At 41.0% G+C, this 12,578-nt stretch overlaps 1 protein-coding gene and 1 long non-coding RNA gene across 2 annotated transcripts in view; one reads left to right on the top strand and one right to left on the bottom strand.

Annotated features, from left to right (window-relative positions):
- Positions 1-12,578, top strand: part of LOC134800122 (uncharacterized) — a 285,699-nt gene that overhangs the window by 109,066 nt on the left and 164,055 nt on the right. The window lies entirely within an intron of this gene.
- The window catches only part of LOC134800114 (calcium release-activated calcium channel protein 1-like), a 55,136-nt gene that overhangs the window by 2,077 nt on the left and 40,481 nt on the right, over positions 1-12,578 (bottom strand). The window contains exons 2-5 of the mRNA XM_063772588.1: positions 7,661-7,905; positions 5,110-5,305; positions 3,060-3,213; positions 797-1,063 (exon numbers count right to left, since the gene is read on the bottom strand). Coding sequence (XP_063628658.1) covers positions 797-1,063; positions 3,060-3,213; positions 5,110-5,305; positions 7,661-7,905 — 862 coding nt within the window. The remainder of the gene's footprint in view (positions 1-796; positions 1,064-3,059; positions 3,214-5,109; positions 5,306-7,660; positions 7,906-12,578) is intronic.

Raw genomic sequence — 12,578 nt, 5'->3', positions numbered from 1 at the left:
TAACCTTGGCCTGAAAATTGCTGCATCGTTTTAAAAGCATCGAATACCTATTCGTCAAAGGTGTGGATATCATTAGATCACTATAAACTGTTAAATGTATCTATTACTTAATAATCAAATTGTTAAATTGTAGACAGTAGATTAATGTAACAGGTAGGTAATAATTATCGACAATTAGAGACCGACATCATCGCTCAGCGACGAAGATCTTTTTTAGGATTCCGTACCTCAAAAGGAAAAAAAACGGAACCCTTATAGGATCACTCGTGCTTCTGTCTGTCTGTCTGTCCGTCTGTCACAGCCTATTTTCTCGGAACTACTGGACCAATTAAGTTGAAATTTGCTACACATATGTAAAGTAGTGACCCAAAGACGGAAATGTTACGTAAATAAATGAATTTTAAACATGGGGGCCACTTTTGGGGGGTAAATGAGAAAATTAAAAAATATTTTTTTCAAACTATATCGTTTTATATTTCAAATGAAAGAGCTCATTTTGAGAATTTTAAGTATATTTTTTTTATAATTTTAAAATACTTATATAGGTTAGAAGTTATTTAAGAAAATAGCCAAAAAATGACCCTTTATCTCCGAAACTACTGGGTCAAAAATTTGGACGAAAATACACAAATAGTTATTATTAACCTATAGATGATAGGAAAACTTATTAGAAATGTGCAGTCAAGCGTGAGTCGGAATTAATGTACGGAATCCTTGGAACGCGAGTCCGACTCGCACTTGGCCGGTTTTCCTAAATTAAAATTAAAAGAAATTAAGAGAACTAAGGGAAGCTCACCTAATACTGTACTAAACGCCCAAGCGAGCTCAATGAACCCTCTCATTCGTTCATGCGGCGATTCCCTCAAAGCTCTCGCCGGGGCTCCCGGCATCTCCATCTTGCTCACAGCGTCGATGTGGGGGAGCAAGTATGTGGATATCATCAGGGCGAAAATGTGGACGGCGACGAGCACCGTCGTGCAGACTGCGAACATGACGAACAGCCATTCTGGGACGTTGGTGGGCTCGTTGATCTGGAGCTCCACCATCGCTACCATTGCGAAGCCTGGAAGGAAAGTTTTAGTTATATTATAATCAAATATATATTGATTGTGTAAGATGTGTAAAGTTCGAGACAATTTTGTGCTTCGATTTTGACAGCTAAACGAGATGGCGCTGTAATACGGCTCAGTAAATTAAGTATGCGGTAACTTTGGTTGTCAAAATGTGAGGCGCCATCTGTTTTCGGCTGTCAAACTAGACGGCACGTTTTTAACTCTCTATTACTTATAAAATCAATAACTTTTTGGTGTTCTTTACAGCTAAAGGCAGACTGCTTGCATATGTAGCACAGCTCCGCTCCGTCTCCCTTCTTCGCACTATTCGCAGTAATCTTTGTGTCTCTCTATCGCTCTTCGTTGGCTATACACACCAAGGGGAACTAGCCAAGTTGTTACCTAATCGTACATCATCGACACACGCCAAACAAAAAGTGAAATGTATCGTGATGACAGTTATTACGAAAAACCACGTGACTATTTCCATACATTATTCAAATTTCGATCGCCGTTTTCTATCAACCATTTCTATCTTGGCTAGGCTTGCTGTCCTACACGCAACGAATTTTGCAACGAATGCTCTTTGAATTGGCTGGTTTTTATCAAATGGATATTGTATATATACCTAAGGGTATACCTTACATCCAAATTAAGTCCACAAGAAGTATTTATGACGACGACAAAGTCTTATTTTGTTGCAAACTGAATCCTTTCGACGGTTCGTAACCATAGCATAAATTAAGAAATAATATGCATGCTACCTGCTTATTGATGCAACCTTCATGATAGGTAATAATGCCTTGATCATGGCGGTGTGGAGCAATTGATCAAACATTTTACCCTATTCATCATGTTTCACTTGTTTCCTCAACTTACATTATAACTTATAAAACTACAAGTGCATCTTCATTGCGTACCCAATGACGATAACTACTCCTATTAATAACTTTATCCAAGATTTATCCTTATCATACGGTAAAAGAGGAAAATATGCAGATTTTTCGTACACGGGAAAACGGGTAGTGAATCCCCGCGTGTGACAGGACTGCTAAGCAGGCCAGTGGGGCTTGGTATATCTTAAATTACAAATAAAGGTGCCTATGTCCTAAAGTTAGATAAGTTTTTGCGAAAAATATCATTCGCTGACTGTACTTTTTTACAACTGGCAACTAAAATACTCATCGAGACAATTCTAAAAACCCCTAACAGAATTAGGTTCCGTGTATAGTATACCTACCTAAGTAGGTAGTGCGTAATAGTGCTTACTGTACTTAGGCACTTCATTACAATAAATGGATTATTTTAAACATTTTAAATAATTCGGTCAGGGTGGTATTGCTGTGTTGTGCAATTTTGAATACTAACCAATGTTAAGGATGACTCACGTTAGACCGGACCGGAGCTTCCGGCGCTTACTTTACTATGACAGGACAGGCGATCACGTGATGCTTTCCATAGAAAACCAATCGCCGGAAGCTGCGGCCCGGCCCCGACCCGGTCTAGCGTGAGTCATCCTTTACTCAGTGAATGTATAAATACTCTTCAAGGGGTAAAGTGCCATGGTAAATGTAAAATCAGTAAATAAATATTATTATTGTTTAATCATAGTGAGCCAAATAATTTGAATTTCTTACTTATCGGCAGCAAATGAAGACCAATGGTATACGTCATACCTCAAGCGTTGACATAGGTCGACTATAAGTAGGTATAATTATTGTGTACATTTCCATGCCTATACTTACGAAATTGCCTAGTCTTCCTCTCATTGCTTAATGACTTCTTCAATAGATTAATATTGATTATCTGACATTTTCTGACAGTTCTAGGTTACACGTTAAACTTTGCCGTGATTTTGAAACGGTTATAATTATTTTCATTAGCTGCACGAACTTATGACCTTATAATTTTTTTTTAATAGTAGTGAAAAAAACAACTGCGACCTCGACTAGTGAGCAACCATATAACTATTAATTATCTGGTGACCAAGAATAAACAGAGACTCACCTGATAGCAGCTCCGAGGTGGTGGCGGTCGCTTTCAGCTTGGCCCGGGACATGTGCAGTCGCCGCCAAGACAGCCCGCCGGGCCAGCCGTTCGCGGGCTCCTCGCCGGTCCAGCCGGGAGATCCCGGCATGGCGAGGGCGACTTCGCTTACGCTCTGCAAAATAATACTTGGTTAAATAAGTAGGGGGGCAAAGACATGATATTAGAAGGGGAAATCGCGCGGGTTTTTACCTTTTATCACAAAAACTCTGAAAATCCGGTACGTTAACTATTTTCGTCGGTGGCACACAAGCATACAACCCGCCGCTAAGCGTTTACCGTAGTTTATGGACGCTAAATGCGCCATGTACTTACGCGAGCACGAAACGATGCCGATGTAATTGAGTGATGCTTCATCAGCATCCTATGAGACATTGAATGATTGGCAATCTCCTTATTTCAATCCAATTTAGGACCTATTATGGATTCCTAGGTGTTTTGTTAGACACTACTAATTTCGAATTTTTTTGATAAAATCTCTAAATGTTTGATTAATTAGGTATCTAAACACTTCAAATTCTGGAAACGCGTTGTAAACACTAAAAAGTTAAACTTATTTTGGCACAAAAAAGTGTGACGTATGACTACAAAAAAATACCATATAGTCAACACTGTATTTCTTTCTAACGGTTCAGACACAACACGATCGCACTAACGAATGAATATTGAACAAACGTCGGCAAACAAGTGGAAGTTTAGGAGGAAGTACTTACATTACTAACAATATGGTATAACATTAACACGTCGTTATGTTTTCATTAAGATCTGTCTTGAATTTGGAACAAAATCGTTAAGATATCATTCGAGATAAGCACTTAACGTTCGCAATTAGGTGGATATGTACTTGATTTAAAAGGTGTTATAAAACAAAAATGGATATCGTCATGTAATAGAAAATAGGGCAATCTGAAACTGTTCACTTTACCTATCTTGAAGAATGGGTTCAGTTTTAGTGGATTGATCATTGTCTAAGCTTCCGACTGATTTCATAAGAAAGACGGCATATAATATACCTACCCGGGGTTAGTGTGAGTAGCGATCAGTTTGGCATCGTTTTTTTTTTCATTTAACCTAAGCCATATTTCCTGAGTTTACGAGTAAGTCTGGCGACTGGGCTAGCATTGGTACTAACCTTTTGCTGTCGTGTTTTCGTCTATCGCATTGCTAGTAGGTACAGTCGCGCATACTGCAGTACTTTGGCCATATCTCTAGGCGAGATAACGACTCCATAGAGCGACTGGTCGTACAAAGAAGAGTGATGGAAGGAACCAGATCGCGCGGCAGATCACCTATGTGCTGGACTCACCAAATAAAATACGCAGTGGGAAACCGTATCTGACTGTGCCAGACAGTCTGCCAACAGGGAGAGATGGCGGGAGATCGTGCGAAGAACTGCGTCCGCATTGGTAGAAGATATTGCTAGTAGAGGACTAAAACTCCTGTGACTAACCTTCATAGACTGGTTGCACTGGCAAGGCGACAGATACCCCGGATTGAGCAGCACTGTCGCGGGCGACCGGCTCGGCACCATGCTGTTCGGCGTCGCGCTTCCGTGACTAACCTTCATAGACTGGTTGCACTGGCAAGACGACAGATACCCCGGATTGAGCAGCACTGTCGCGGGCGACCGGCTCGGCACCATGCCGTTCGGCGTCGCGCTTCCGTGACTAACCTTCATAGACTGGTTGCACTGGCAAGGCGACGACAGATACCCCGGATTGAGCAGCACTGTCGCGGGCGACCGGCTCGGCACCATGCCGTTCGGCGTCGCGCTTCCGTGACTAACCTTCATAGACTGGTTGCACTGGCAAGGCGACAGATACCCCGGATTGAGCAGCACTGTCGCGGGCGACCGGCTCGGCACCATGCCGTTCGGCGTCGCGCTTCCGTGACTAACCTTCATAGACTGGTTGCACTGGCAAGGCGACGACAGATACCCCGGATTGACCAGCACTGTCGCGGGCGACCGGCTCGGCACCATGCCGTTCGGCGTCGCGCTTCCCTGACTAACCTTCATAGACTGGTTGCACTGGCAAGGCGACAGATACCCCGGATTGAGCAGCACTGTCGCGGGCGACCGGCTTGGCACCATGCCGTTCGGCGTCGCGCTTCCGTTGGGGCTCGCTCCTCCTTTAGCGCACACGTAGTCCAGGCTGTGGGGCGGCGTTATCGATATCGTTGGGCTGTCGGTCACCGTCACTTTGAATCTGCGGGAAATCGGTTCAGTGTAGTTTATGACGCGAGTTTACAATAGGGGCTAGTGTGAGTAGCGATCAGTTTGGATCAGTTTTATCAGTTTCAACATGCACACCGCACCAGCAGCTAGGTGTAACGTCTGTGCACACCGCGCGGCTGCGTGTGCGTGACGTGCCCGTGCGCGTGCGGCATTGTAGTATACAGATCCTTATGAGAGACGGCACACCGCTTGCGTGACGTGTGCGTGTGCGGATCCAACATTTTAGCGCACGTGCACATGCACGTCACGCACACGGAAGCCGGTGTTCACAGGCCTGTAAGGTTTATAAATACTGAAGTCAGAACTCGCCCTAGTAATACAAGAATATTAGTTGACAAAAATCACAGATACCTATACCTATATGGACCATTCGCAGCACTCATTTTAATATTTTAGACACTAAAAAGACACTTCGATCCAATCATCAAACTACATTGTGGTACCAGAATAAACATACATATGTATTATTATAACAGAGTTTAGCTGAAATACGTGCGCCGTAGTGGCTAGCTTGCAGTACGTGTATGTAATTAATTTCGGGGCACTTTGTAAGCAATTGAAGTATCTATGTTACGGCATTAGATATCACAAGTTTTTTGTTTGTTTTTAATACGATCTACACAGAACAAAGCACAATTAGCACGACTCCAAGTCCCTCCACAAAGACTTTGCATAAAAGGAGTTTCCTTCTACAAACACGCTATGCCACACGATTTGCGACATTGCGATCAGCAATATTTACACTAAGCCTATTAAGTAATTGTCTCCATTGCGTGGTAAACAAACAATAAAAGAATATTGATGGTGGCATTACGAAGGCAATCGATTGAATAATTGATGTAGTAATTAGCCGAGATCAATAAGGAAGATGGCGATTGCTCTAGATTTCAGCCCTTGATTAACACCCATTGTTTGAAGGCAACACTTTATAAAATATATAACGCTATTTGCAGTAATTAAAGCCTCGAACTGTTTGAATGTTGTTGCACACCTGTTATTGGTGCATAAATATTATACGTGTCTACTGTACTTATGTAACTTTACTTGCTTTGTTTATGTACTGTTGGTATGTCTTATAAAATAAAATAAAATAAAAATAAAATTAAGTAGTTAGATGTTGGTAATGCCGTTGGTGGCTTAATTAGTTCGATGGATCTATAAATGGTAGATAATGATTTACGATAATAACTAGAGATGCCAAGAATATTCGGTAATTATTCGGTATTCGGCCTATTCGGGCACTTTGCCGAATATTTGGTATTCGGCCAAATACAGAATATCTGTTGCACATACCTAAAAAGAAAAATTACACAATAATAATAACCAAAAACTAGGTACATTTAATATTTAAAATCTATTCGTGGAAAGTTGTTAAATACGAAGACCTTTTTTTGAGCATTTGTAGATTACAAAATATTTTATTTAAATATATCAAGGCCCAAGGGTCTGATTTGATTGACTCTAACTACGTACATCGTACATCAATTCTGTTCAACAAAAAATAAATCTGAGCTTAGCAAAGTTTGTGCTTTGTTAGCGAACAGTTTTCATAATAATTGTGACTGAAAATGTTCGCATGTCATAATTACATTACATAATATTCCAAGTCTCCCAGAAGGTAGTATTCATAAAAATTGCTAAACCAAATCCCGTTCAATTGAAATCCTCTTATTTTTTTAAATCGGCTATTCTTTTTTTTCTTAGCCTATTTGTGTGTGCTGGGACTGCCTCTCCCCTGGTTCTCCATGGCTCCCGATTTAGCGCTTCCTCCGGCCAGTTTTTAAGGAAGGCTCAAAGTCGTCCCGCCATCTCCGCCTGGGCCTGCCCCGCCCACGCTTCTTCGTCGGCATCCACTTGGTGGCTATGTTAGCCCACCTATCCGGATGCATGCGATAGACGTGGCCAGCCCAGTTCCATTTGAGCCGGGCGGTTTTTTTGCCAACGTCAGCAATGCGAGTTTTGGAGCGCAGCGTGGTGTTCCGGACGCGCTAAAATGCTGCGCTCCATATAGCGCGTTAGCAAACCTTCAGTTTGGACTTCTGATTCTCTGTGAGCTGTGAGTGACCAAGTTTGGGCACCGTAGGTTAGGGCAAGCAGTATACACAAATCGGCTATAAAAATACCTAATACGATCACCTCCTTACTATCTCTGTCCGTGCATTTACTATTAAGGATGACTCACGTTAGATCGGGCCGGAGTTTACGGCGCATCGTTTTCTATGGAAAGCATCACGTGATCGCCTGTCATGTCATAGAAAAGTAAGCGTCGGAAGCTCCGGCCCAGACACGGCCCGGTCTAACGTGAGTCATCCTTTAAACCTCTTACTTTGAACTATATCCACTATCATAGCTCGGCGGCTTCCCTATGAACGGGCAGGAGTCGCTGAACAAGCTCTTAGGTCTGATCTCGTGCTTGTGTCTCGTCCGATGGGCCCTCTCGTAGAGATGGTCTGAGGTGTGGTACCTTTGCAGGGTGCGGGGCCTCGCCTTCCCGCTAGGTGGGGTCTGTGTGCATTGGTCGATGCGACACGGCGCCTCTTCCAAGCTTGTCACGAAGCTCGCTTCTGATATCTGGAAGGATAAAAGTTTACGTCAGGAATGATAAGCTAAAGCATAATTGTACCTCGTGTTTGTGAGATAATGTCGTCTTTAAGATATGTCTAAGATCGGAATCGGTTCCTGGCGTAAATATGGCCTCCATAAATTGTGGAACGTTCTTCTTCTACCTAAGCATTATCCCGGCCTTTGCCAGGGGCCGCTTTCCTACTTGCTTTCCTCCACTTTGCGCGATCCTGGGCGTCGTCTCGTGTGAGCCCGTTCACGCTCATATCTGCTTTCACAACATCGAGCCATCGCTTTTTTGGTCTGCCTTGGAGTAAATTGTGGAACGTTGTTGTTGTGAATAGTTATTGCTAAATGAAAGCTATCATTTTTGTGGGTAATATGCTTGTAGAAATGAAGCTCAATTGATCGTTTTATTAGTTTTATAACCATCATTGAGAGCCAGAGCCCGATTCAGATGTAACAAACTTGTTATGGTTTTGACACGACCTTCACAATCGTCTTGATCAATCAGGGGACTTTTTTACCTGAGGGCCATATTGCGCCTCAGACACTTTCGCGCGGGCCACCATCGGTTTTTGCGCCGGGGGAGGGTGTCTGGTTGCTGCTGTTAGGAACAGTTCCACTCTCAATTAATGCTTAACCCTTGGAGCCTGGTTCCCTCGGGCCGGACAGTGGGCACTCGCTTTGGGTGTCGGTGGGCCGGATTGGAACACGTCGCGGGCCGGATTTGGCCCGCGGGCTGGGTTTGGAGACCCCTGTGCCCTATCCCACAAAACTTTACAAGTGTACAATTCGACAATATTGTTAAATTGTAAACAAAAAAATGTACCACAATAATTACAAATATGTATTCGTTACAAGTCTGCAGTATACAAATATGTCATTTTTGTGAAAGCGTATCACAAAGAATAAAGGTATGTCACGACAGCTACATAATTGTAGAATTGTTGATTTGTAAATATACAAGCGAAAATTGTAATGTTACAACTGCAATAAACGTAACAATTTATTTTGCTTCTTTAATGTTGAAGGTAGTTTCACTTTATACGCAATACGCAAGAATTACATTAATTATATTTATATAGTGATCTATCTACTAGCATTTACATACCAACTGACATTACAGTGGATTTGCGAGCTAAACTGACCATTACCCACACTGTGTAAATAAACAAATTGAAGGAGATAACGCAAAATTTAAATGATTTAGGAATAATGAGAGAGAAAGATCGGAAATACTTAAGGGACACTATGTGGCAAAATTGAAAAAGGAGTACGATGGTAAGCTCAATTTGAAAATATGCATTTTTTTCCAGGACCTATGAGTATATCGTAAATTAAATTAAAGCTAAGTAAAATTGGGGTTACATATGTACCTATATATGAAATTCATGACACCTAGGATCACTATCACTGCTACTTGAACTAAATATTTCGTGGTAGGTATATCTATATACAAAGGGTTGGAATCGCTAAATATGATAAAATATACTGCAATTACTAGTATTCGTACAGTAGCAATTGTAGCAAGAGGGTGCGACACACGTTTAGAGAATTGTTAAATTGTAGGTACAATTCTACATATATGTATAATTATTACTACAATTTAATGTAGCACAAAACAATTGTCAGCTACAAATTTGTACATTTTCCGGAAAAGATATGTAGCGTATGTAAAGTTTTGTGATACAATAAATTGTAGACTTGTCGATACAATTTACATATTTGTAAGAATTTTCCACTACAAATTTGTTACTTGTATATTTTGTGGTACGCACATTTGTATTATTACAAACTTGTAACTTGACACTTGTAAAATTGTAATTGTAAGTTTTGTGGGATAGGCCACTGGTCTTGATGATTGTCGTGAATCTCACTTCATTTCGCATGCATCAATCAACGTGAGCGATATTCAAAGTCGTATCAAAATAAATTAAAACAGTAATAAGAACAACTAAATCTGTATCGGGCCCCTGAACAGTCGTAATATTTAAAAATAGTGGATATACTCGTAAATCATTTAAAAAGAATTCCAAGAAAAATTCCAAGAAAATATGGTGTATTAATTAATATCAAAACCAAATTCCATGAAATACTATGTTATTGCGTAGTAACATGTAATTGTATGTTTTGTTTGTAAACGTATGTGGGCGGCGTAAGTGTTTTAAGTAAGAATGTAAATGCTAGTGTGCGAAAACGATGAGCGATGAGTTCACGCCATTACTCATGAATCATAGCCATAACACTTGACCATAGAGAAAAAAATACATAGAGTGCTCACTACATACTTCAGTTTTAGTACCAAAACACTATTCTTTTCGTAGTCGACATCTAGCATCGAGTAGCGGAATTATCAGTACTGCTACTTGACAATAGATGCTGCACCGACCATTGCTCGTCTAATCACAGAATAATTAATAGTACTACCGTACAGAAAGGAAACTTCCTACAAAAACGAAGTTTGACAGCGGTTCAGGGTCGAATCATGCTGTCCCTTTCTAATATATGGCACTATCCCTTTCGGCTATTTAGGGTTGTCAAAAATCAAGTGATTATCTTATCTGTGGTCGTGCACGCAAAAGGAAGTCAAGTGGTGCCAACCCTAATAATTGCTCGGAGCAATGCTGAGCCGAGCGGAGCCGAGTTTGACCGAAGTCAGGAGTTTCGCACCCCTGGTCTAATGCTCATCAATTTTCGGCTAATATTATAACCGGATTTACCGGATCTCTATTTTCAACTCCTTCTGCTTTTAATATTAGTTGTAAATTGTTGTTCAATACAATTTGCGTGAGTCACGACACTAGAGAATTCTAGTATCAAGTAGCGGTACCTACTGATAATTCCGCTACTCGATGCTAGATGTCGACTGCGAAAATAACAGTCGTTTTGGTACCAAAACTGATGTATGGAGTGAGCACGCTATTCTTAGTATATTTCTCTATGACTTGACTTTGACACGACCATTCAATAAAAAATATACATAGTAGTTTAGTAAATCTATAAGTGTTCCCGGACCATCTCTATTAACGGAATGGAGATTGAAGGTGACAAGTTTTTAGAGTAGACTGCCCACTGATGAGTGAATTACACGCACCCTAGGTAAGTAGTTTTAGGTATAATTTATTGTTTTACATACATTATTGTACACTAACATAGATATCGGTAGCTAAATAATATTTTATGCATTAACACTGGGATATTAAGTGCGTTATCGATCATTTTTGTAGGTACAACTTATAAATTATAATGAGCAAAGTATATGAAGTCAAGTCAGTATATTCATTCTACAAATAAATATACCCATTATGTAACTTTAAACAACTATCAATGTTATCGCGAAAGTAAATCTTTTCTAGACAGCACCCTTCGAGTAGCGCAAAATAGGAAAATATCAGAATAAGATACATAATTCTACATAAATATGTTATGAATATAAATACTATTCTACTAATATTTACTCGCGCTTTATTGTCAAAGTTTAATCTTTAAATTTAGTTCACCTTTGAAATATTTTTAATTTTCGACATTTACGAAAATAGCCGCAAATTTCAAGTACTACTTAGTAGTATCCGTTGCGATAAGAATGTAATACCGTTCTACATAAAAACGATTAAGTAAGTCTTAAATAGTACTCAGAATTTCGTTTTCAATTTGAAACTATCTACTGCTACGTAGTTTGCGTTAGTCCAAGCGCGCACCACGATTTTAATTTTTGCGACACGATTTTAGAATCGCGCTGTAATATATCGCAGAAAATTCACTGCGCGCACTGCGATGAAAAAGTCGACGATTTGTTCATTCTCAACATGGATTTCGTACCAGTCGTTTGTCATGAAACGTGTCTTTAATATGCGTTCGCCGTATAACTTTGAGTATTTATACCACAAAGGTCTCCTTCTATTTCCATAATTAAATGGTCAACATCTAGCGTCTCATCTTGAGACTCCATCGTAGAAGCAGTTTCCGACATGATGAGGCTTGGAGAGCGAAGTGCCGACTGAGGTCCGGGGTGCGATTTTATTATCGCAGTGCGCGCAGGGCCATACAACTCCGTATGCTGCAATTCACTTTGCGACAATCGCGTCGCGAGCAGTCGCGGAAAAATGTGACAAATCACAATTTTAAAATCGCTGCGATTTTTTTGTCGCATATGCGCGCACTGCCATATAAACACATACGTTACATTTCCGCGACTAAATTATCGCGCGACAAAAAGTCGTGGTGCGCGCTTGGCCTTAAGGTAACATTCGATTTTCGACCGCAGCTGCACTACTGCTCCGACACTACTGCAGCGGCCGAACGCGTCGGTCCAATTGTCAATTTCCATAGTAAAATGAATGACGACGATACCGACTGCACGTAATATGGTAATTTTAACGTATTTCCGACCGCAGCTGCACTACTGTCCCGGCACTGCTGTAGCGGCCTGGCCCCTATTTCACCACGGTGACAGGTGCGACAATTCGACAAATGTCACTGTTGCTGACGTCACAGGCATCCATTGACTACGGTTACCGCTTACCATCGGGCGGGCCGTATTCCTGTTTGCCACCATCATTGTATTATTTAAAAAACTTTATTATATCGGCAAAAAACAGGTATTTCTCTTGCGAAGTTTATGATGATGATGTCGACAATTGTCGCACCTGTCACCGTGGTGAAATAGGGGCCAGTACGGT

The sequence above is a fragment of the Cydia splendana genome, chromosome 19, assembly GCF_910591565.1.
Source record: "Cydia splendana chromosome 19, ilCydSple1.2, whole genome shotgun sequence".
In the NCBI taxonomy this organism is placed as follows: Eukaryota; Metazoa; Arthropoda; class Insecta; order Lepidoptera; family Tortricidae; genus Cydia; species Cydia splendana.
Note: the sequence above shows the minus strand (reverse complement) of the source record. Positions and strands in the feature narration are given on the sequence as shown.